This window comes from Pongo abelii, chromosome 23 (genome assembly GCF_028885655.2).
Source record: "Pongo abelii isolate AG06213 chromosome 23, NHGRI_mPonAbe1-v2.0_pri, whole genome shotgun sequence".
NCBI lineage: Eukaryota > Metazoa > Chordata > Mammalia > Primates > Hominidae > Pongo > Pongo abelii.
Window position 1 is genome coordinate 25,175,440 of NC_085929.1, and position 25,976 is coordinate 25,201,415.

At 54.0% G+C, this 25,976-nt stretch overlaps 1 protein-coding gene across 1 annotated transcript in view; it reads right to left on the reverse strand.

Annotated features, from left to right (window-relative positions):
- BCR (BCR activator of RhoGEF and GTPase) overlaps positions 1-25,976 on the reverse strand; it is a 134,487-nt gene that overhangs the window by 6,760 nt on the left and 101,751 nt on the right. The window contains exons 9-16 of the mRNA XM_002830901.6: positions 25,273-25,394; positions 24,151-24,319; positions 22,054-22,173; positions 21,164-21,239; positions 19,567-19,671; positions 18,775-18,849; positions 16,545-16,642; positions 14,025-14,156 (exon numbers count right to left, since the gene is read on the reverse strand). Coding sequence (XP_002830947.3) covers positions 14,025-14,156; positions 16,545-16,642; positions 18,775-18,849; positions 19,567-19,671; positions 21,164-21,239; positions 22,054-22,173; positions 24,151-24,319; positions 25,273-25,394 — 897 coding nt within the window. The remainder of the gene's footprint in view (positions 1-14,024; positions 14,157-16,544; positions 16,643-18,774; positions 18,850-19,566; positions 19,672-21,163; positions 21,240-22,053; positions 22,174-24,150; positions 24,320-25,272; positions 25,395-25,976) is intronic.

Genomic DNA, 25,976 nt, shown 5'->3' on the forward strand with positions numbered 1-25,976 from the left:
AGGCTGGCAGGCTCTCTCCATCCGGCTCCCATCACCACGGGTGTTATGTGGAGCTCAGTGAAAGGTGAGCTGTCCAGCAGCAACTTCAGTAACAACTCCTGGAGGCCTGGCATCCACAGCTGCTGTCTGGGGAACTGTGGACACTGTTCTCCCCCTGCACCATGAACAGCTTGTGGCGGGAGAAGCCTGCAGGCCACACCAGTCCCATGGTTCAGAATCAGGCCCAGAAGGACCCAGAACCAAGCCCTAAATCAAGCAGCTGACGAGGGGGCCGGGAGGAAGCCCCTCTGTGACCCCTCTAACTTCTACCCCCACCCAGCACTATCCAGACAGCTAGCCTGAAGGAACTTGTCCTTAATGTCACCCGAACACAGTCTGTCCTGGTATGTAACACCCTGACTGTCATGACCAAGCCACATGTCCCCCGTCCGTGAAGGCTCTGTCTCCCGTTTTATGGGGAGCACGTTCTATGTCAGCGGTTCCTGGGTGTGCCAAGACCACTGGCTGGGCCGGGTGAATGAGCAGTATCATCTTGTTAAAAAATACACCTCCCTGGCCAGGTGCAGTGGCTCACGCCTGTAATCCCAGCACTTTGAGAGGCCAAGGCGGGCGGATCACGAGGTCGGGAGATTGAGACCATCCTGGCTAACATGGTGAAACCCTGTCCCTACTAAAAATACAAAAAATTAGCTAGGCGTGGTGGTGGGCGCCTGTAGTCCCAGCTACTCGGGAGGCTGAGACAGGACAATGGTGTGAACTCAGGAGGTGGAGGTTGCAGTGAGCTGAGATCGCGCCACTGCACTCCAGCCTGGGCGACACAGCAAGACTCCGTCTCAAAAATAAAAACAAAAACAAAAACAAAAAAAACACCTCCCTGGGTTCCACCTGCAGAGAACTGACTCATAATCTGGGTGGGACCTGGGATTTGCACAACTAGAAACCCCAGGTAGTTCTGGAGTGAAGCCAGGTCACGGAGCCACCGTGTGACTCCACAGAAGGCCACTGCATCTGGCCTTGTGTTTCCATCCCTTGATTCAGGTGATGGTTCACTTCAGCCACAAGGCAAGCTGCCTAAGAGCAGGGACCACACCTCATGATGTCTGCACACATTCACATGCGTGCACATATACATACACACGACGGTGCTGAGCACAGCGCCAGGCCTAGAGGGGGCTGAGGACAGGCATCATTTCCACTGCAAGGGACCCTAGAGGCCACAGCCACCTGGCCTTCTGCAGGTGAAGTGGCCAGAAAATAAGGAGAAGCTCTGGAGCAGGTCAAGGAGCCCAGCCAGCTGCCCCTACTTCACAGGTGTATGCACCTGGGCCTCCCTCCCTGCACCTGCTCAGCACGAAGGCTCACCACAGGCACACTTGGGGGGTGACCCCTTCTCACCTCCCCTTCTAGGTCCTACTGGTTAACGTTTCCCAAGGATCTGAAATGTGCAGCCAGAGTGGCACAGAGAAGCAAAGGGTGGCAGGACGTCTCCCACCAGTGGCTATGTGGTCACAGGCTCTCATTCTGCATCTGGCCCTGAAGGTTGTCAGAGGCCATACTCCAGGCCTCAGGGACCCCACCCTGAGAAGCAGCATCTGTGAGCAGGGAGCGGTCAGTCAGAACCACACACAAAAAGGAAACTCTCAAGTGGCACTTTCCCCCAGAGTGAACCCTAAGCAGAGGCAGGAGAGGAAAACATGAGGGGTGTGGACAGAGTGCGCTTTCTCTGGAAAGGAGGAGTTTAATACCACTGCTGGGAGCTTTAAAAAATTGAAACCCTGCCTGTAATATCAGCACTTTGAAAATCCGAGGCAGGAGGATCACTTGAGCCCATGAGTTTAAGACCAGCCTGGACAATATAGTGAGACTTTGTCTCTATAAAAAATTTTCAGAAGCATTAGCCAAGCATGGTGGCATGTGCCTGTAGTCCCAGCTACTCGGGAGGCTGAGGTGGGGGCAACACTCGAGGCTAGAAGGTGGAGACTGCTATGAGCCACGATCATGCCATTGCACTCCAGCCTGAGCAACAGAGCGAGAGACCCTAGCTCTACTAACCAACCAAGTAACTGGAAACATAGAAACATGTTAAGCAGGAGACATTCTTCCCTTTCCTTCAAAGAACAGCCATCACTGGGCCCCTCTCCCCTTGAAAACCCAGAACAGGCAGAAGCAGCTAACAAGCAACGCAGAGTCCAGGTAAGAAGAGACAGAAAGAGAAGCTGTCCAGACATCAGGCGGCTGCCCCTCAAAGCCACCCTGGAACCACAGCCCACATGCTGGCCCACCTTGCCCTTGCACACCAGGTTTCGGATGTGGGTCCGCAAGGCGGTGCCGTGAGCACACAGGTGCTTTTCAGCAGAGGCTGCCCGGCTCCGGCCCGCCCAGCTGGGGTGGAAGTACCGAAGGAGGCCCTGCATCACGGCCGGGGTGGATGGCGACTCTAGCATGCTTGGCCTTGCTGCTCCGGGAAGCTGGTGGGGCTAAACGAGAGCTTCCAGCCTCCACGGCCTTTTGACCAGGCTTTGAGGGAAACCCCGCCCCACGGTCTGGCTGGCCAAGGTCAAAGCTTCCCATCACCTCTGGGTTCCACTTTTTGTCTGTGTGTGGGAAGAACACCCTCCCACCCCAGCCTATTGGTTACGGGAATTTCCAACGTGTCTCCATCTCCTCTAAAGCCCAGAAAAGCTGAGCTTCCTTCTCAAGTGGCTAGTTTCCTGTTGCCCAAGTTTGGAGACTGAGTAAAGTATGACTGGTCAGCCTGCCTTGTGTTGGAAGCAATCTAGACTGTCCAGAATCTGCACTACTCCCAGCAGGTAACCCCAATAATCACATGCAGTGCCTCTGATGGACCCAGGGTGGAGAACACCCTGCTCAGGTCCTGCTCTCCCAGAGCTAGCTGGCTGAGCAATGTGCAGCCCCGGGTGGGGCTCCAGCCAGCGCCCACTCCAACCTGGTACTGATGCTGCCAGGAGGGCTCTTTATCGGGCCCCTCTCTGTGACTCCCAGTGACTGAAGACCAGGGTGTTGGCCTCTGGGCACTGGTTCTCACGGCGGTCCTGACTGGCAGCTCCAGTGGGAAAGGCTGTCCCAAGGCTGGCTCTGTTCCAAAGAACAGAGTGTGCTCCGCAGAGCGGAAGCTGTATAAAGAATAGCATGATAATGAGGCCTGTGCCTCAGCTCAGCCAACCCCAAACATTGCTCAAGGCTGGTACGCTCTCTCGTGCAGTTAAATCACCAGAGAAGTAAACAAGCAAAAGACTAGGGTTTGGAAAAACAGATGACCAAGGGGGAAACAATTTTCCCTTAAGGGAAAAACTGAGGCACTCCAGATGCTGTCCAGGGTCCCCCTAGGTTGCAAGGTCTTGGTGAGGAATATGCCTGCTGCCTGGCCGGGGACTGGGCGGGCGGGGGCCTGTCTGCTCATATGCAGTGGTCTCAGGAGGATGGACCAGGTCGCTGCTCCTCTGCCCCTGGGCTGGGTAAGACAGGAGCCTTGAAAGAATCACTACGGTCAGCGGGCCTGGCAGATGGTGGCCTGGAGGTCTGCCTAGAAAACTATCATGCACATCCATCCCAGGGAAGTGGTGGGGTGGGGGCTGAGGGAGGCCGAAGCCCAACTGGGGCAGGTGTTGCGTGCTGCCCTGAAGCATCACTGACCACCTTGCATGGTGGCTCTGCTGGGGGCCCAGCACTGACCTGCTTGCTTTGTAGTCAGTGTGGCTGGATTGAGTCACTAATGGGCAGCCAGAGGACATCTCTCGCCCACCCTCAGCAGGGGCAGGGAGGGGGCTATGAGTAAACCATCCAAAGGAGGAAATGCTCATTCACTTAGCTCCTTGTAGACAACAGCTTCCTTCACGCCTATCGTCACCAGCCTGGATGGTCCAGCAGGGCAACCCCAGTTGTTCCTGTCTGGGCCCCATATGTCTGCACTATAACCTACTCCCGGGGGTGGGTCTTTGCTGAGACCACCAGAGAACCTCTGTGTTCACCAGGAGAGACATCACAGGCCTCCTGCTGTGGTCTATGACCACAATCTGCTCTCCTGAGATCCATCCTGCACCATTTTTTTTTTTTTTTTTTTTTTTTTTTAAGACAGAGTCTCACTCTGTTCCCCAGGCTGGAGTGCAGTGGCGAGATCTCGGCTGACTGCAACCTCCGCCTCCTGGCTTCAAACCATTCTCTTGCCTCAGCCCCTGAGGAGCTGGGATTACAGGCACCTGCCACCATGCCCGGTTAATTTTTGTATTTTTAGTAGAGACGAGGTTTCACCATGTTGGTCAGGGTGGTCTTGAACTCCTGACCTAAAGCAATCCACCCAACTCGGCCTCCTAAAGTGCTGGGATTACAGGTGTGAGCCACCGCGCCTGGCCTCTATCCCACTTTTAACTCTTTGCTGCTCTTCTCTGATCCCAACCAGTCTCTAACATCACTTCAAAAGGAACACAGCCTTCTCCCTTAGGATACACTATAACCAGCATCGGTGGGGATGTGGAGAAATGGGCTTTCATACATGGCCACTGGGGATGTAAGATGGTGCAGCTACTCCAGACAACGTAGGGCAGTTCCCCAAATAGTCACCTTGTTGCACAGCCCAGCAATCTTACTAGTTGTTTATTCAATGAATGAAAACATACGTCCATATAGAGACTGGTACCAAGGACACGTTCATGGCTGCATCAACCTTAACAGCCCAAACTAGAAATGATCCAAGTGTCTGTCAAATAGTAAATGCAGAAATAAAAACATGTTATATGTATGCAATGGAAAATTATTGTCATAAAAAGGAATGAAACAATGCTACCACATGAATAAACCTCAAAAACATAATGGTAAGTGGAGGAAATCAGTCAAAAAAGCCCAAGCTAGTATGATTCCATGTTTATGAAATGTGAAGAATGGGCAAATCTCTAAAGACAAAAAGCAGATCGGCTTGGGTCTGGGAGTGGCTATAACTGGGAACAGGGGCTGGGCACGGTGGCTCACACCTGTAATCTCAGCACTTTGGGAGGCCGAGGCAGGAGGATCACTTGAGCCTGGGAATTTGAGACCAGCTTGGGCAGCATAGCAAGACCCTGTCTCAAAAAAAAAAAAAAAAAAAAAATTAGCCTGGCATGGTGGCGCATGCCTGTGGTCCCAGCTACTTGAGAGGCTGAGGTGGGAAGAGCACTTGAGGCTGGGACATCAAGGTTGTGCTGAGTGTGGTTGCACCACTGCACTCCAACCTGGGCAACGGAGCAAGACCCTGTCTCAGAAAAAAAAAAAAAAAAAAAAAAAAAGGCAACAAGGAAATTGTTTGGGGTGATGGAAATATTCTAAAACTGGATTGTTGGTAAAAGTTGTACAGCTCTGTAAATTTACTATAAAATCATTCGGTTATAAAAACGGATGCATGTCATGGTACAAAAGTTAAAGAAAAATACAGGGTCCAAAAGTGGCTCTCAACAGAGCAAGGAGGACCTATGTCACTGTCCATGTTGATGTCAGTGAGCTTCTTCAAGAAGAATCCCGTGGAATCTGTGTAAGAATTTGCTCATGTGATCTTACATTTTCATGATGTTTGTATCTTCAAATCTTCCCCAAATATTGGTTCAAAACAAACATCACTCACTTTGTGTTCCTGCTGCAAGAGACCCCCTAGGGCCTGCCCCTCTCCAAGTCTGTTTACGGGCTACTTAAGTTTCTCTCCTATTGGCGCCTCTGCCACATGGAGCATGTCTCATTCATCTCAGAGAATGCCCCCCAGGCACATCACAGACCCCCCTGCACGGGTGAATGGCTGTGTGGACGAGACCTACATGGCCCTCAGATAATCCTTGAAGTACAAATGGGGATTCTCGGTGCCTTCATGACGGTATCCGCCTTACCTGACCATACCTCCTCCGACTCCCATCATGTCCCCTGTGACGTGATCTTTATTTTGGCTTATGTTTGTCTTTGCTGCTGGAAAGTAAACGTGGAGGACAGGGCTTTGTCCAGTTCATTCTCTGTGGTATCTCCAGTAACCAGACAGAGACAAAAAACATACATCTATAAGTTATTTAATACATTGTTTAACAGATCTAGAGTTTATATAGTAGAATATATATTGGCACAAAGTACTGTTACATGCACTGGCAATTGCTGAGCCAGGCACCTGCCCTATCACAGGTAAATTAAATTGGGGTGGGGGGCCATGCAGCCTTGACGGCTGAGTGACTTATGCTCTCACGGGTGGGGGGTCAGCATTTGCTGCTGTTCGTATCCTTATTCGTCGTTTGCGAGGAGGCGATGGAGCAGGCACCATCTGGCTCCAGCCCCTGGTCCCTGTGTCAGTGGGAGTGATGGGGGGGAACCGTGGCTAGACAGGAAGGAATCTGATCACTGTGTGAAGGGCATTCATGACTCACGCCAAGTAGGTGGCGGCTGCCCTGGTCCCTGGAGTTCCAGGCTCCCAGCTGGGGGGCTTGTTTGTGGGATCCCAGGAGGAAGGAAGTCGGAGGAGTCGCGGTGACTATGCCATTGGCGCTCTGCGACACCAGCCTGGCCTCTTTCTCCCCCATGGACACTGTTTTCTGCACAGGGATACCTGAGAGAGAATGTGCATGACTCCGGAGCCCAGCCTTTTTGAATCTGGGCTTTTCCCAGTGACACCAGGTGCCTTCTGTGCTGTACCGTGTGGGAGGCGCTTGGCTCTCTGCAGCCAGCTACAGGGGCCTACAGCCCCCACCCTGCTTATGTACCTTGACTCAGAAGTTGAGTAGAGAGACCCTCCCGTGAGGTGAGGCAGTTGCAGCAGGTAGAGAAGCTGCAGCATCCTAGGAGTGTCCAGATCCAACCATGAGGGCAGAGGTCCCTGGCAGGCCCCAAGGGCAGGGGTCTGGGATGGAAAGGAGTCCTCAGCAAAGCTGTTCATGTGCCTGTCTGTGGGCAGCAGGAGTCGGGATCTTCTAGGCTGGGGGCTTGGCCCGGTCTGGTTTTTTGCTCCCCTTAATGGTGCTGATGAGCTGGGTTTAGGAACCATTTGCCCGAGTCTCAGATTTTGGCTCCTGCTCTTCAAATGCCTGTCCTGGATGACCTGCCAGGTCCCCACCTCCCTTCTTGCACGAGAGGCTCCATGAGGATGGGGGTGGCGGTGGGGGGGCTCTAGAAATTGGGATGCATGACCTGCTTTGTTTAGAGCCACGAGCCAGAAAGGCAAGGGGATACACAGTACAGCAGGGACAAAGCTGTGGTGGTGCCCACAGTCCAGAAAAGAGCCACTGACAGAACGAATTGAAGTCCTTGTGTGTGGGCAGGTGCAAGAGGACCCAAGTCGGGTGTCCCTTCCAAGCCAGCCCTGAGCCTGAATGAGCCATTTGAGTGAGTGAGGCCATCCTGGTCCATCCTCAGACACCAGGAACCTGCTGTGCCACCCTAGTCATGGAAGGCTTCCTGTGTGCCATGCCTGGGGGGTCCCCAAGAACGAGAAGACCCCTCTCCCCAGCCTTCATGGTCTAGATCAGAGAAGCTGGAAAGGAAGGATGTGGCAAATGTGCCAAGAGCCAGGGCAGGCTTTGGCCCAGATTGACTGGTGGCTCAGATGGCACGGTTACTTGGGAAGTGAGGTCACAGGACAGAGAAGCCTTCACAGAGCAGGGGACATTGAGTCTGTATCTTCAGGGAGGGATTTTTCCAGGTGAAGGCATCAACATCCATCCAAGATTCATGGGACGGGGTACGGGACACATTGCTGGACGGCGAGTCTAGTCTGCAGCCTAGCCGAGTGCGGCGCGACAGGGACGGGGGCCCAGAGACACAGTCCCAGTGCTCCTGCACATCCTGGGCCAGAGAGGGAGTCACCACAGTTGGCAGAGCCGGGGAAATTGGAGCCTTGCTGCTGTTAGGAATTTCTTCAGTTTTTTTCTGTCTTTTCTGAGATAGTCTCGCTCTGTCCCCCAGGATGGAGTGCGGTGGCGTGACCCTGGCTCACTGCAATCTCTGCCTCCCGGGTTCAAGCGATTCTCCTACCTTGGCCTCCCGAGTAGCTGGGACTACAGGCATGTGCCACCGCGCCTGGCTAATTTTTTTGTATTTTTAGTAGAGATGGGGTTTCACCATGTTGGTCAGGCCGGTCTTGAACTCCTGACGTCAAATGATCCGCCCTCCTCGGCCTCGCAAAGTGCTAGGATTACAGGTGCATCTCTCTTCATCTGCAAATTTTCTAGGTTGCTAAATCACGTTAGCCCTGTCTATTCTCCTTAGAGGGCAACATTCTATCAAGTCATAGACTTTTGTCTTCTCCCATTTCTCCTGCTCTATTTATGTGTCTTGCTGGGCTCACAACTCATGTTCCAGTGGGGGCATCAGAGTTCATTTTTGTTGTTGCCAATGTTTTATGTGAGCCTCGGGGATGAGATTTGGACTGTGAGCCTCTGCTTCATTTGAAGCTAGTGCTCTGGCTGGCTGGCTGGAGTTTCCCAGACTTCTCTGCCAGCCTGGGTTATGTGGGCACCTGACCAGGCAAAAGCCAGCAGGTCTGACTGGGGCCCTCCTGGTGGCACCCTGGCAGCTGCTCTCAAGTCCCCACCACGCAGTGAGGTCCACCCATTTTCGGGCAGTCTCCCTGTTGGACTGCCCACTCTGCAGCAGCTGTTCCCCCCGAGAGCCCATGGATGTGCCTGGCAACAGCTTGTGAATGCAAAGATGACACCAAGTCGGGTGGATCTTATGTCCATGTGCACAACAGCACTGACCATGCCAGCCTCAGACTGGAAAGAACCCAGGCGTCCACCTGCTGGTGAATGTCTGTCAATCCATACAATGGAATATTACTCAGCCTTCAAGAGGAAGGACATTCTGACACATTCTACAACATGGGTGAGCCTTGAGAACATGCTGCTAAGTGAAATAAACCAGACCCAAAAAACAAATGCTGTATGATTCCACTTATGTGAGGTAGCTAGAGTAGTCAAATCCATAGAGGCAGAAAGTAGACTAGAGGTTAACAGGAGCTGGGGGCAGGGGGAATTGGGAGTTATTCTTTTTGCATCTGCCCCCCTGGGAGTTGTTGTTTAATGGGTGTAGAGTTTCAGTTTGAGAGGATGAAAAGAAAGTTCTGGAGATGATGGTGGTGATGGTTGCACAACAATGTGAATGTGCCTGATGCCACTGAACTGCACACTTAAAAATACCTGGGACATTTTACATTGTGCATATTTTACAATTTTTTTTAAAAAGGAAGGAATTACTTCTCAGCCTTCTGGCTAAGATAAAAAGGCTGCCCATGGTGCAGGGATGCATGTGGGAGTCCAAACTCTGAACTCCCCGACCCCCTCACCATGAAGGCCCCGACCACCACGGGGCACAGGCACAGTGTGGCAGAGAAGCCCCAGGCTTGGCCGGCTCCCGCCCCAGCCACCCCTGGGAACTTCAGCACCTTCATCTGTGAGAGGGCAGGTGCCTGGCTCAGCAATTTCCAGTGCATGTAACAGTACTTGCTTTGTGCCAATATATATTTTACTCTCTCTCTCTCTCTATATATATATATATAAACTCTAGATCCATTAAACAATGTATTAAATAACTTACAGATATAGATGTATGTTTTATGTCTCTGTCTGGATACTGGAGATACCACAAAGAATGAACTGGACAAAGCCCTGTCCTCCACGTTTACTTTCCAGCAGCAAAGACAAACATAAGCCAAAATAAAGATCACGTCACAGGGGACGTGATGGGAGTCGGAGGAGGTATGGTCAGGTAAGGCGGATACCGTCATGAAGGCACCGAGAATCCCCATTTGTACTTCAAGGATTATCTGAGGGCCATGTAGGTCTCGTCCACACAGCCATTCACCTGTGCAGGGGGGTCTGTGATGTGCCTGGGGGGCATTCCGAGATGAATGAGACATGCTCCATGTGGCAGAGGCGCCAATAGGAGGGAAACTTAAGTAGCCCCTAAACAGTCTTGGAGCCAGGCGCGGTGGCTCATGCCTGTAATCCCAGCACTTTGGGAGGCCGAGGCGGGCGGATAATGAGGTCAGGAGATCGAGACCACGGTGAAACCCCATCTCTACTAAAAATACAAAAAATTAGCCGGGTGTGGTGGCGGGCGCCTGTAGTCCCGGCTGCTCGGGAGGCTGAGGCAGGAGAATGGCGTGAACCCGAGAGGCGGAGCTTGCAGTGAGCCGAGATCATGCCACTGCACTCCAGCCTGGGTGACAAAGCAAGACTGTCTCAAAAAACAAAAAACGAAAACCAGACTTGGAGAGGGGCAGGACCCAGGGGGTCTCGCAGCAGGAACACAAAATGAGTGATGTTTGTTTTGAACAAATATTTGGGGAAGATTTAAAGGTGAGGAGGCTGGGTGCAGTGGCTCACGCCTATAATCCCAGCACTTTGGGAGGCCAAGGCGGGTGGACCAGTGGAGGTCAGGAGTTCGAGACCAGCCTGGCCAACATGGCGAAACCCCGTCTCTACTAAAAATACAAAAAAATTAGCCAGGCGTGGTGGCACATGCCTGTAATAACAGCTATTCAGGAGGCTGCGGCAGCAGAATCGCTTGAACCCGGGAGGCGGAGGTTGCAGTGAGCTGAGATGGCGCCACTGCACTCCAGCCTGGGCAAGGCAGTGAGACTCCGAAGAAGAAGGAAAGGCAAAAGGAAAGGAAAGGAAAGGAAGAAAGAAAGAAAAGGAAGGAAGGAAGGAAGGGAAGGAAGGAAAGGAAGGAAAGGTGAGGAAACACATTTGGGCCAGTGGGACAGTAACTCACCCAGGTCACACTGAGTGTGGTGGGGGAGTGACAAAGACTCTCCTTGACGGAACTCATCTGGTCCCTCCAGCTCTTTATTCCAGCTAGATCCCATCCTTGGGCATGTTCTCAAGAGCCCAAATTTTGCAAGAATCCTGCTAAGTCCGTTTAGCCAGAACCCCCTGCCCTTGCTATCTGATCAGATTCCTCACCCCACACCATCCCCCAGGGGAGATCGATCACTCTGTCCTGTCTTCAGCAAGAATCCTGTTGGGTCGGTTTCACCAGAATCCCTCTTCCCCCGATGTTACTTCATCATTTTCCATCCATCAACCGCTACCCTGCTTCTTGGCTGTAAGTCCCCACTCATCCATGTGAATTCAGCATTGAGCCCATTTCTAGGCCTTCCATTTCTAGTCTTTTCCCCATCACAATAGTTACTAAATAAAATCTGCTTTTACCACTTTAACTGCTGTCCAGCTCGGGTTTTTCTTCAACACTTCCTGCTCTCCTCTTCCCTAGGATGGGGTGGGGTGCTCAGCCAGCACCCCTAGACTGACAGAAGAGCACAGGTCACGTGCATAAATACTTCAGTAGCATCGCAGAAAAGAGCTTCAAAAGAGGGCCTGACATGGTAACACAGGAAGAGGCCTATCAGCTCTTTTCTTTCTTTCACTGAGACCCCCAGTTACTTAGCAACAGTACTCAGAGGCCCCGGTTCAAATCCAGCCCCTCCCAGGATTCCAGTGGTTGAAGATTTGGATGAGTTGAGTCAATGGTTGGCAGAATCTGAACCTCCCTTTACCTGGTTTGATGAGCTGAAAAAAGGAGCCAGGCACCCAGGCTGTGAGTATCCCTGGGCTGAGCAGTGAGGCTGTGCCAGATGCAGGCTGCACTGTGGGGTAGGAATGCCCTAGGCTGGGTGGGGGAGACGGAAAACACAGAGAGGGAGAGGGAAGTGGGAGCAATGGGAGCACGACTGGCTTTGCAGTCTGCTCCATCTACCTCCCTGAATACCCAGGGCCCTGATTCTGAGCAGGTTAGAGAAGCATCTCCTGAGTGTCAAATGAGCTCTCTCAAAGATCTGCTGCAAGGACCGAATTGGAAAGCACATGTGGCCAGGCACAGTGGCTCAGGCCTGTAATCCCAGCACTTTGGGAGGCTGAGGCAGGAGAATCGCTTGAACCTGGGAGGTTGCAGAGAGCCTAGATCACACCACTGCACTCCGGCCTGGGCAACAAGAGCAAAACTCCGTCTCAAAAAACAAAAAACAAACAAAAAAAACTTGGCCGGGCATGGTGGGGCACGTCTGTAATCCCAACGACTTGGGAGGCTAGGCCACGAGGATTGCTTGAGCCAGGAGTTTGAGGTTGCAGTGAGCTATGATCCTGCCATTGCACGCCAGCCTGGGAGACACAGCCAGATACTGTCTCAAGAAAACAAAGAACAACCTCCAAAGAAAGCACGTGTAAAAAAGAACCTGAGCCGTGACCATCACCCAAACTATGACCGTCACTTGACTGATGCTAAAATACTTCGGATCTCAAAGGAGACCAGCACTAAGTACTCCATCAAGAGTGGTGTGGCCCATCTGCGTGGTACATTCTCCCACCATGAGAATCCACACAAAGGCTGGCAGGGTGAACAAGACAGTGCAGTGGGACAGGGACAGGAGAGCTGAGAGCAATTTTTAGTTCATTTATTTTGTTTTAGACAGGGGTCTCACTATGTTGCCCAGGCTGGTCTTGAATACCTGGGCTTAAGCAATCCTCCTGCTTCAGCCTCCTGAGTAGCTGGATTACAGGCATGTGCCAGAGGAGTCTTTTTGCTTTTAAACCTGATCTCAAAGTATAGGGAGCCCCAGGAGGCTCTGAGCCACTGAGTTCCCTTATAAGCTTCCAAAGTAGAAAAACAGGCAGTAGCTGCACCTCCGAAGATGTGGCCAGCCTGGCCGGGGTGGCAGAAGGGGGTGAAGCCAGCACTTGGTAAAGATTTGCTGATCTGAATAAGAATGTGGGACCCATCAGCAAAGATGACAAGTGACTCAGGGAAGAGCCACCCTCTCCCTTCATTCTTCCTGGCACTTGGTTTTTTTTTTCTTCTTCTTTTTTTTTTTTTAGACGGAGTCTCGCTCTGTCACCCAGGCTGGAGTTCAGCGATATGATCTTGACTCATTGCAAGCTCCGCCTCCCAGGTTCACGGGTTCACGCCATTCTCCTGCCTCGGCCTCCCGAGTAGCTGGGACTACAGGCGCCCGCCACCACGCCCAGCTAATTTTTTGTATTTTTAGTAGAGATGGAGTTTCACGGTGTTAGCCAGCATGGTCTTGATCTCCTGACCTCGTGATCCGCCTGCCTCGGCCTCCCAAAGTGCTGGGATTACAGGCGTGAGCCACCGTGCCCGGCCTGGCACTTGGTATCTAACCACAAGAGGATTTTTACTTCCTGCTTAGGGAGGGAGACAGGGCTTCCTGGGGAACCCTGTGCTTCTAGGGGCATGTGGAATGCCAAACCCACTCCCTCTAGAGGCCTCTTGTGAAGATGGAAGGTCCTGGGAAGATAGAGCTGTACCCACAACCCATGGATATAATGCACTATAAGGAAAGCACAACCAGGGCTTCCTCCCAGCTACCCCCGTGGAATTGTGAGGGTGGGATCAGGAGAAACAGGGCCTGGGTTGCCAGCTATGATCCTCCAGGAAACACTGGTGGCGAGCTCCCAGGGGCTAGATAAGCTTCTGAAGGACAGAGGGCCCAGGGAGTCTCCTTAAGAACAAGGGCCCCCTTGCTGGTCCTGTATGGACACATTCTCGGTCTTACCTGGGGGCTTTCAGACTAGCCTGGGAGGAGACCTGTCTGTGTGCACCCTGTTCAGAGATACAGCTCTATATCCTAGAAACTAGGTCTAGACCACGATAGGGGATGCCAAGCAGGCAGCCTCTGGGACCCCTGTGCTTTTCTAAGAAGACTGGCACAGGATGGGCCAATTTCAGCCCAGGACACCACCTAACTTGTTCCGCCTTTGGGTTCTCCTAAGGCCGGGCAGGAACTGAGGCCCCAGCTGCAAAACCAAGTTGAATGGAAATTCCTTTGGGAATGAGCCGACACAACAGACACGCACACAGAGGGCGGTACATCAAGACCCATCAAGATACATGCAGGCACAGGCTCAGGTCTCCCACGATGGATGTTTCAGAGCCACAGCTGCCCACCCCACCCCACCCTGGGTGCAAGGCCATCGCCATCTCAGTGTCCCCAAGGGCTGCATGAAAAAGGACGCCATGCATCGGGTAGGGGAGGGTAGGGATGGCTGCCTCACCTGGACCTGGCCCTTCCCCATGAGTCTGTCCGTGCTCTCGCCATCCTCCTTGGGGATCTTCATCTTGTTGTAACACTTTTCATAGCACAGTATCCTCAGGGTCTGGGAGCCCTCCAGCTCTATCTCAAATTCCTGCAGCCCCGAGGAAGAAGGGAAGTCCAGTGTGAACAAACGGGTCAATGTTATGGCTGAAGGGTCCTCTGAACCGGGGCTCTCCCTGCTGCCCCTGCTGGCCCAGAGGGACCGATGCCTGAGACCCTCCTCCCTTAGTCCTGGGACACATGGAAGTGTTCCCTGTAAGCACCCTGGCATGAGTCTGTGGCCCAGCCTGGATGCTTCCAGAAGCTCCGACTGCCTTTCAAACCTAATCCAAAATCCTTACACCAGCATCTCAAAGGGTGATCCCCACACCACCTGCCTCACAATCGCCAGGGTGCTTGTTAAAAGATATTTCTATGGGCTGGGCACGGTGGCTCACACCTGTAATCCCAGTACACCTTGCCCAGGACGCCAAGGTGGGCAGATCACTTGAGCCCAGGAGTACGAGACTAACCTAGCCAATATGGTGAAACCCCATCCTACTAAAAATACAAAAATTTGTCAGGCGTGGTGGTGCATGCCTGTGATCCTAGCTACTTGTGAGGCTGAGGCGCGAGAATTGCTTGAATCCGGGAGGCGGAGGCTGCAGTGAGCCAAGATCATGCCACTGCATTCCAGCCTGGCCAACAGTGTGAGATTCTCCCTCAAAAAAAGATATTTCTATGGACTCTGAATGATAATGATCTGTCGATGCGGGTTCACTTTTATGGCGGTGAGACTATTCTGTAAGATATTATTATGGTGGATACATGTCATTCCACGTTTGTCAAAACACATAACATGTGTAACACCAAGAATGAACCCTACCTAATGTCAACTATGAACTCTGGGTGGTAATGATGGGTTAACGCAGGCTCATCAACTGTAACTCATGTCCCACCCTGGTGTGGGATGTCCATAATTGAGGTGGGGGGCAGGGGGTACATGAGAACTCTGTTCCTTCTGCTCCATTTTGCTGCAAACCTAAAACCACTCTTTAAAAAATGAATTACATCTAAAAGGAAACGAAGAGTGGTCCTTGGGGTTGATACAGGAGGGAGAGGGACTTGGAGGAAAAACCGCTCCCCTAGCTTTCCAGTTGTCTGCCGTGCATGTGTGGTGTTAACTCTCTCCTCCGTCACCCTGACGGTGCCATTGGTGAATCTGCACGTCACACCGAGGCGTGTGCATGCATGGCTTCTTGGCGAGGAAATGGAGGACGGTGAGGGAAGAAGAAAGCAGCAGGAATTTCTGAACCTGAATGGGGAGGGGGTGGGTGGGTGTGTGCGTCAGGAACATGTGAGTGTCCCCAAGTCCAGATCTTCATGGACAGTGAGGGTGGTGGAGGTGACCTGCTACAATCTAACCCTCATGGCTTCATGCCTCCCTGGAGCTTCCGTGGCTGCCTGGCACCTGAACCTTTTGCACACTGCCTGGCACCCTCTCTTGTTGTTTCTGCTGGGTCGTGGCACTCTTGGTCTCTGCAAAGGCTTCTTCAATGGATCCCCTGTGGCTCTTACACCCCCTCTCATCACAGCTGCCACTCAACCCTTTCTGCAGGGATGTGCAGAGCTACAATGACCAGGTAATTTTACTGAGCTCCTTGTGCCCTTGTACTATTCAAGCAACATGTCTAAAATGATCAAAGAGTAGTGGATGCTGAGAAAGGAGACCTGGGTTCCAGCCCCACTGCTCAATCCACCAGCCTCGTGACCCGTGTAGACCAAGCAGCCTGAGGGCTCTTGGCTTCCTCCTTCACAGGAGCAGGGGTGGGAGGCAGCTCTCTGCAGGCCCAGCTGCCTCTACCTGCATCATCAAGAATGAGACCTTCGAGGTCACAGCTGCTGCGGAAGCTGGGAAATGGCACCTCTCATGGATCTGGGACTTAGTCAGCACGGGCCTCTCTGCAATCACTCCCCTACTCCGGAAGGGGCAGGGCCAGATGGCTAAGTGACTTACACAGCAGCTCTCCAAGGTGGAGGAAGGCACGGCAACACACAATACAAACCCAACACCCCAAGACAAGCAAGCAGGACCCTACAGTCCCTGTCCCAGCCCCACCAGCAGAGCCCCAGGCTTCCGGAAGCCAAGTCGGTCACAGGAGCTCATTCCAACTTCTGCGGAAAAACACTATGGAAACCTACCAAGTAAACATAAGCGCTAACAAAGGCAGACAAAAAGCCTTTTTAAGTCTTTCCAAACGCTTCTCCAGCAAAATAGGCGGCTTCTTTGTGATGACGGGGGTGGGTAAGGTTTTCAGGAACACGGAGATAAAATCTCTTGGACACGTCAACTACTGGCCCCCCAGGAGATTCCTGGAATTCAGCAGCACTGCCTTCGGGGGAAGCCCTCAGGGAGCCCCTGAAGGTTCAGATTATCTCCAGTGGAAAACATCCTGTGCCCCGGCTGGAAGGCTGGGCCCTTGTGGAATCAGCTCCTCACCTCGTTCCAGTTTGGCTCAGCTGTGTCCCTGTAGACGCGCGTCTTTGCTTTATTCACAAAATACCCAAAGGAATCCACCTCCAGGGTGCAGTACAGATCTGTGGGGAGAAGGGGACATGGAGAAGGTCACAGGTCTTTTCCACATCACCCACATGGTCTATAAGAGCAGGTGTTATTTGCAGAATCAGAGAAAAAAATAAAAAAGGTTTTAACTTTCTTTCTAAAAATTAAACACCTAATTGGGGTCTGGCATGAACACCAGCACCTCATGCGATGCCCCTGCCCGCTCTGTGGAATTTCCCTGGGTGCGGCTGGGAAACTGGACTTCCCACAACATTCGTTCACTCAGTCAATCCACAAACCCCAGCTAAAGCCCCTGCGATGAGAAGGGCCCTGCACTGGTGGGGACAGAGAGGTGTACATGCCATTGTTACACAGTGACGCCACAGCAGAGGGCAGCCGTCCTGGGGGATGTGGGAGCTCCTACAATCAGAGCAGACCCCGCTGTAAGTATTATCGGGCAAAGAGTTAAGGCAAAGGGGACTCCAGGCCACCGTGGGGCACAGGAAGCAGCTCAGTGCTGGGGAAGTCGTGGGGTGCAGGGGGAAGAGAGGGAGGCGAGGCCTGGAGAAGAGTGGGGCTGGGCTGTGGGCGGTAAGTTGCAGGGTGGGGTTTGAGTTTTAGAAAAACTACCTGAGATGGGCGATGGAGAGGCCTGGTGGTGGGGACCCTTTCTGCAGGGACATCCAGAGCTACAAAGACCAGGGAGGAGGCCACAGCCAGGGCCTGGCCAGGCAGCCAGAGATGACTAAGAAGCCTCACTGATGGAGAACGGCATTTAATGGAGGGAGAGCGGACCACGGTTTCTGGCTTGGCCACGGGGGTGGATGGTGGTGCCCCTCAAAAGGACAGGACATAAGAGGAACAAGTTTGGGGTCCATGAATTTTGGTTCATGGGGGTTTGGTTTGGGGATGCATGAGGCAAGGAAGAGATAGATAGAAAGGTAACAGGGAGGCAAGGAGAGACAAGTCCAGGACCACGGGGCAGCGTAGGGTGTCACGCTGTATTGCTCACAGACAGGACCCGGGAGGAGATGCAGGGATGCAGGGAGGCCCACGAGGGAAACACCAGCGTTTATGAGGCAGCCAGAGACAGAGGCCCAAGGGGAAGATTATGTGTGTTACAATGTTATGAAGGTGCAATCTGCATGTCATGTAATTCATCCATTCCAAGTGTAGGGTTTAAAGAATTTTAGGAAATGTAAACGCGAGCGCAAACAGCACCACAATCTTTTCACGACACTGCTCTCATCTAAAAAGTCCCCTTGGGTTCATCCGCAGTTACTCTTCTCCCAATCCCATCCCCCAACAATCCCTGGTAAGCTTTCTGTCTCCACATTTTGCTGTTTCTAGGAACTTTTTTTTTTTTTTTTTTTGAGGCAGAGTCTCGCTCTGTCGCCCAGGTTGGAATGCAGTGGCACAAGCTCGGTTCACTGCAACCTCCGCCTCCTGGGTTCAAGTGATTCTCTTGCCTCAGCCTCCCAAGTAGCTGGGATTACAGGTGCCCACTACCTAGCCTGGCTAATCTTTGTATTTTTAGTAGATACAGGGTTTCACCACGTTGGTCAGGCTGGTCTCCAACTCCTGAGCTCAAGCGATCCACCTGCCTCAGCCTCCCAAAGTGCTGGGATTACAGGCATGAGCCACTGCGCCCGGCCTCAAGAAACTTATACAGTGCAACTGATGTGTTACCAGCCTTCACCGTTCTGACAGCTCCAGTAGCTGGGGGAGACCCCCACTTAGAGGGAAAGGAAAAAAAAAAGTAGTATCCATCCAGCTCGACAGAGCAGCCAAATCTGCTTTGCTGTGGGGTGAAGGTGCACTGCTGACAGCCCTCCTGGCTTGGACCCAACACTCCTGCGCACCCCAGGGGATGCTGTCAAAGTCCTTGCCAAACCCCTGCGATTACACGATCCACCTGCAGGGGGCAGCTCACCAGCTCCCAGAATCTGAGACAGGCTAGGGAGAGGGCAGAGGCCACTCCGGGAAAAACAATTCCACACCCAGAAGGCATCAACTAGCACAAACACTCCACAGCGGCCAGGGGTCAAAGGTGTCCCGTGGTCATCTGAACAACCTCCCTGTTTCCCCACACCCTGCCCGATTAGTCCTTCCTGGGTGGAGACCCTGGCTCGGCCGCTGCAACCTTCCTCCCCAAACCAGTACTTACTTGAACTCTGCTTAAATCCAGTGGCTGAGTGGACGATGACATTCAGAAACCCATAGAGCCCCGGAGACTCATCATCTGCGCAAGAGACCAAAGAGGTCAGCTTCTGCTGTCCCGGGAAAGTGAGGCAGGTGACAAGCTAACTCTGCTTCAAAATCAACCATCCAGTGGACACTGTGTGGCTGCCATCTGCCCGGCACAAGGCAAGCCAGCGTCATGGGCCAAAAACATACTCATCATGATTTCTGTCTTGGGGATCTTAGGATCCAGTTGGTTTCACAATACAGGCAAACCAGTGACCCAATGTGTAATAAGGTTCCAAGGACAGTGGAGGGGGTCGGGGTGGTGTGGGATGTGGGTGGGGTGTGTGTGGACACATGTGCATAGCGTATGCTGTGTGTGTGACTGAGCATACGTGCAACAGTGAATGCAAAACAGCTTGACCAAAAGTGCTGGCTGGCAGGTAGCTGGAGGAGAGGAGGGCTGGGAGGACGGGAGTGGGGCCAAATCCAAGGCACAGAGCATCTGAGGAGCATCTGCTGCAGCCTTGTGACTAGGAATAGAAGCCATGCATCTCCTCAACCACCCAGCAGCAGCCACTCAGGGAGAAACTGCTCCTAACCCACCTTGTCTACTCCTGGGAGGGGACAAGGGCCCTAACAAGCACAGCTCTTCCTTCTGAACCAAACTCCACTAGTCCCATCAAAAGTGCTAACAGGAAGCGGGGATCAGCCTTCAGGCTAGCTGCCTGCCCTCCCTGCAGGTGGCCTGTACACAGAGTGGGGGGGGGCCCACCTTCCTTGTTGATGGTCAGCGGAATGCTGTGGACGGTCTGGAGTTTCACACACGAGTTGGTCAGCATCTGCAGCTCCACGGATGTCAGGGAGAAGCTTTTGAAACCTGGGAGGTTGGAAAAGAGGTGCACCAATTGGTCAGTCTGCTCCTTGGCCCTCTGGCCCCTCCTGCTGGACCCCCACCACACACCCTGGGGAAGGAGCACGGCAAGAACTGGTTCCAGGGCTTGGGGGCTCAGGAGGGGGCACTTGGCTCTCAAGTGCAGTGCTGGTCTGGCAGCAGAGCAAGGTGTAGCCCTGGAGAGCCCAGGCCTGGAGGAGTCTTAGCATGAGACTTACAAACACACACATCCCACGCTACCTAAGCACAGCCACAAGGCAGGTCTGAGAATGAGTGGCTGGACTGGGAGAACCTCCCTGTGAGGTCTCCCCAGACAGACAGCAGCATGGCTCTGCCCCTCCTCTGCTAACACGGGCCCCCGTTTCTCCACCAGGTGAGGAAAAGGGGCTTATTTCTGGGCATAATGCTGAACAGGGAACAGAGGCTGCCACTCTGGAAATGGCTGGGGCTCCTGTGTTATGACAGGAAACCCTGGGACACAAGCACTGGCAGGGCTGCCCGGAGATCCTCGATCCCCCCGGCCACGGTGGCACTGGGGGCCGAGAGGTGGCTATGCATAGGTGAGAATGATGAGCCTGAGGGGGTGGGAGGTCAGGCCAGGCCAGAGGCATGCAGAACCCCAGCCCAGGGTCCCTGTGAAATATGCTGCTTTGCAGGAGATGGCCCACAGCTGTGGGAGGACCAGGCCACCTGGATACAGCGCTCAGCCCAGCGCCCCCCGCAAGAGGGACAGTGGCACACAGAGTCCCAGCGGGAACATCTCGGTAAGGATGGCATGTGAATCCCAAACCTCCAAGGAGGGAACCGGGTCTGCCCTCCCCACCCACACCGCCAGGCAGGACCCGAAGGAAGGAGCGCCCTGACAGAGGGAAATGCCCAGAGAAGGAAGGGGCTGCCCCAGACAGGAGGGAGCGCCCCTGTGCTGAGAGCGGGCAACCCCGGCCATATGAACAGGGCAGTGGGGCCAGCACAGTGTGGCTGCCCAAGTGGGCCCAGCCAAAGGCCCCTTTAGCATCAGCACCTGCTGGGGCAGGGAAGGCCCAGGGGGCGGGGAGTAGATGAGGGGAAATGGGGGAGGCCAAGAAAATGGGGTGGTGGCAGGGTCCCAGAAAGGCCTAGGGGGCAGGCTGGGGGTGCGGTGTATGGGCAGCAGGCTGGGGGGAGATGGCAGGGGTGTGTGTAGGGGCGGGTGTGGAATCTGGAAAGGGCCTGGGGAAGGGGGATTCACAGGAGATCACAGGGCAGTGGGGAAATGAGTGCCCAGGGGATGCGGGCAGGATAGGCCGGCAGGGAGACAAGAGGGCTGGGGGCCTATCGGGATGGCTGTCTCCAACTTGTTTTCTAAATTAGCCCTCCATGCAACACTTCACTTGGATAAAACCCCTCAAAATAAAAAAGAAGGTTTAAAACCACAGGAGCTGCCAGCCTAGCCCTAATGGTTTGAAGCCCAGCCACTCTCGGGACAGAGGATACTCACACTTCTTCTGCTGCTCCCGGATGTTTTCCCTCCACTCTGCACGCTCATAGTCAGAGGAGATCAGGAACGTGTAACTCTAGGGTGGACGAGAAGAACACACCCGGTTATCTCCGCCCTGGCTACGCGAATGCCTGGTAGGCCCGGGGCACCTTAGAGCACACAACTCGTATCTCCAGCCGGCTGGAGCCCAGTGGCCAGGTGTGCTCACGACCTGGCATGTCGCTTCCGGCACTCCCTACCCTTCCTGCTGGCTGGGTGCTACAGCACCTCTGGTACAATCTCTCACCTGAACTACGTGGGTCATGGTGTGATGCTGGCAGAGGGGCACAGCTTAGGGACATGGAGGTGACCAGGTGGGATCTGCAGAGGTGAAGGTTAATCCAGACCTGACCTCCTGCATTCAATTCATAAGCCCCACACTAGCCCAGAGGTGAGACTTCTGCAGAGCCCACCAGCTGCCTCTCCTGGCCAGGCTAGAAAACAAGCCATTCTGGACACTGACAGACACATACTGACAGGAGGGAGAAGCCCAGGTTACAGATGGCAGCAGGAGCCAGACTCAGGACAGAAGGAGTGTCTCTGGCCCTCAAGGCCCCAGGACAGCATCCCTGTACCAACGGCCAGGTCTGCACAAACCTGCTAGGCTCCCCTGCCCTATACCCTCCCTGGAGACCTTGCCCACTCCCAGCTGTGGGAGCTGAGCCAGCTGCCACTCAACCTGGGGGCTACGGCCCAAAGCCCCAGACAAAGGAATGAGTGTGCTTGCGTGCACCATGCTGGACAAGCCTCTCAGAGTGGGGCACGTCCAAGTGAAAATGCACTGCCGTTAGGCAACCAGGAGCCCATCCTAGGCCAGGAGAGCAGGAGGGGCCGGAACAGCAGGCGCTCACCTTGCCATTGCGGCTGTGCACCCTGAAGGCCATGCTGGGAGACATAAGCAGCAGCAGCGACTCCTGCTCTGACAGCTTCTTCTTCAGCCTCTCCGTGGCCTTGCTGCCCTTGTTCGCCCTCTGTGGGGAGATGCCACAGCCTCATCTTCCCATTCCAGCGCCCCACACAACCCACTCCCACTCCATCCATCCCCACCACCAGCTCCATTCAGCCTGCAGAGGGCAAGAATCCCATCTCTCCACTCAGCACAGACCAGGGCCCCAGACCGCAGTTGCTGGTGGCCTTTGGAGGACAGAAACAGCTTTTTTACAGGGTCAAGGCATGGCATAAGCTACAGGACATGCCCAGTAAACCTTTTTTTGGAGGAATTAAGTCTTTCCTCTCATAAGGGCGGAGAGAAGAGACTTTTACCAACATCCCTGCCTTTCATTTTCCCAAATTCAGACAATGTCCAGGAGGCCGCTGTGACCCAGAGGGTCGCTCACCCCCTTCCTAATCCAACTAGGTTTCAGCATCAGGCCCCTGGGCACGTTTGTGGAGATGCCAGCAGAAGACCAGACGACTGTCAACAGAACCTGGATGGGAAGGCCCTTGCTACACTGAGCCGTGCATTTCACTCTAGAAGCCACTATCCCTGGGGAGGAGAAAACTGTGCTGCCTGTCACCAGGTAGGGCCCCATCCCATCCCATCCCCCAAAGAGCTGAACATGGAGAATGCAACAGTAACAGTCAATAGGCCTCAGCTGCCCTGAGCACTGGCTCCCACTCTGTGTGGGGGACACCCTACCTTGAAGGTCACAGTCCCACAAGAATGACAATAGAATGTTCACCCCAGTCTTGAAGCTCCCTGTGTTCCTAAGTGTGCTGGGTTTGGGTACAACAGGCTGGGCAGCTGGGCAAGGGCTGAGGACCTCCTGTCCTGCTGTGTCCACCCTACCTGGGCATACCTGGACCCAGGCCTAACCTTTTTGCCACCCGCCTCCTCTGGCCTGGCTAACTTTTGATTGAGGGGCTTGTCCTCACCATTTTTAGTCTTCAAACATCCCTGGAAAGAAACCAAAGGCAGGTAGTCCTGAACACCTGGAGGGGTGGCACTCCCACCTGGGCCTGGCCCCCATCAGGGTAGCTTGTATGGGGCACAGCCAGCACCTCCCCCAACCCTGCACCCTGGACTACTCCAAGCCCTCCACTGTCTGGCTGTGACTTTCTCTCTGACGACTCAGTACTTCACCCATGTAATGGAACCACACAGCAAAGGACGCAGCCTGGGTATCAGGAGACCACACACTCAAACAGCTCAAGCCCGGGGCCAGAGGTGAGAACCCGGAAGCCTCTCTCCCGCCCGGCTGACTGAGCTCCCACGTTCCTGCTGCTTCCTTAAAAGGACCATCCAGGCATTTGCCTGTGAACTTACAGTGATCACACCCTGTTCCCTTATAAATACTGCTAGCTGTCATGCGCTCTCTGACTCTTCATTTCTGCCTTGCGTGACCCAGGGACAGAAGACTGCTCTCCCTATTCATGGCACCTCCTTGTCCAAAACCCGTAGGTAAAATCTCTGACCTTGTTTCCTGTTGTGGTGGTGTGTTTCTGAAAAACTAGGAGGTGTTTGCCTAGGTTAAGTCTTCCCCGGGAATGCCAGTGAAAACACAAAATCAGGCTCCTAGTGCCACAGCAATGGTCAGGCGGGCACAAACTGGACACAGTTTAAACTTGCCAGTATAAGCAAGTTTCTCTCGTGAGGGACCCCTGGTCACAGGTCAGACAACTACGTATGAGGCAGTCCACCAGGTCTAAGAAGTAACCCGTGAAAGGCGCATTGTGGAGACCACGACCAGTTCCCTTCATTTTTCTAGAGGGCTGGGTTGGCAGCCGCTCTGGTATGGTGTTCCCCATTTAGCTGGGGGTTCTCAGAACAATTGGGCACCTACCTGTGCCCAGAGGCCCAGCCCTCCAAGAGCTGAGAGCTTACAGGGATCCCAGAGACCAGACCTGGGGCCCAGAGGCCTGACGGAGAAAGCACCCACTGGCTGTGTGCGGGGGCTGCTGCCCACTCAGACCACATCAAACCCGGCCCTTGCTCCCCTGGCGTGCACCTTCTCTCTCTGGATGTCACTTTTGATCTGGGAGATCTTGATCTTCAAAGCGTCCAGCTCCTCGTCCGGCACCAGGGGGATGTTGGGCACTGCCTCCGATTCATCCACCATCTGGAAGCTGAGATCCGTGAGCGGAATGTACCATTTGCAGTCATACTGCTGCGTTTTGCTGGGGATGGGGAGAGAAGAATGTTCACATGCACCGACTGCCTTCTGTGACTGATGTCACTGCTGTCAAGAGCCCAAGAGCCCGTGTTCTCGGCCATACATGGTTTACCTGACCTAAAACCCAGCACGTGTTCCATGGAACAGACTGGGATGAGGCCACTGGCAGGTGCCAGGATTCCTGGGAACAGTGATTCCTGGGAACAGACACTCTGAACATGTGACCGCAGGCCCCAGGCATCTCAGGAGTCTAGATCCACCTTATCCTGAGCTGGCCCTAAGGTTGAAGGCTCATGTGGGAGCACATCAAGGCTGCACAATGACAGGACAGGACTGAAATCCACCCCCAGGGCCATAAAGTTTCAGGGACTACAGATCTAGCTGGCGTCATCCCCTTGCCTGACAGGTGGGGGAACTAAGGCTCTCCTCTGAGTTGACTGATTAAACCTACTCAGCAGGGAAACGGCAGGATGCAGGAAAGAGCCCCGCGCTGGTCCTTCCCAATGTGGCCCTCTTTGCTCCATTCCAACCTGGTACAACCTGGGTGAACCCAGGGAGGAGGGAGGAGGGGAGCTGTGTGCACGCCTATGCCGAGAATAACTGGGAAAACCACCACCAGGCTCGGGGAGACAAGGAGCAGCCACCACCCAGCACTGCCTGCAGCCCCTGATCTCACGCTTCCCGGATGGGTCCTGAGGTGACCTTTCTGCAATGGTGCCGGAAGCCACAGTCGGCTTTACCCCTCACTACAGGAGTCAAAGCTGGTCACCATGATGCCCCATGACGTCTCCAGATTGCTAGTGACAATCTTTAACCTGGAGCCTGGCATTGTGCCCAAGTAGAAACGGAATGTAAAGAGAGCTACATCACCACTGACCTCTGCCGTGACAAGACCCTCCATGACCTGGAGCGTCAGGGCGGGGTCACTGCTGGGACAGGGGCCACATCGTCACTCACCCTCCGCTCTGCTTCTTGAGCTTGGTGCAGAGAAGCAGGTCGGTGAAGAGGAAGACGTGGCGCAGCTTGCGGGCCCCCTCCACCAGCTCCACCATGAAGCTGTCCTTCAGCAGCTGCCGGTGCTGCAGGCACAGGGAAGGCTGGGGTCAGGGCCAGCCTGGGGTGATGCGTGGGGGGTGTTCAGCCCTCCCAGCCCAGCAGGAGCAGGTTGACCCAGAGACGCTCTCTCCCTGGGAAGATTTCACTCCCTCCACATCTGACCCTCACACCCACTTTCCAGAACGTTTTGTTCATCTCACAGTCCTGCTAACACATCAGGGTTTATGTGTAACTTCTTTGTTCAACAAATTTCCCAATCCCTCCTGTGTGTTCAGCCTTTGGAAGAGGGTGGGAGGATGGGGGAGAGGGGGAGGTAACGGGTGTGGGTCTGAAGGGGCACACTGCCAAGCAAACAGTCTGCTGTGAAGATGGGTGATGGGGGGACCCGCTTTAAACAGGGAAGCCAGTGCCTCTCTGGGGTGGCAGCTGGAGATCCAGAATTGGCAAGAAGCCAGCCATGCCAGGAGCAGGTATTTCTGTAGAGGGACCATCGCAGGCACAGGCCCCTGTGGTGGGGAGAGATCGGTGCCCGAGGTACAGATGGGGCAGTATGGTCTATGGGTGGAGACGGGCCCAGTGCACTCTGAAAAGTGGCAGCCCTCGAG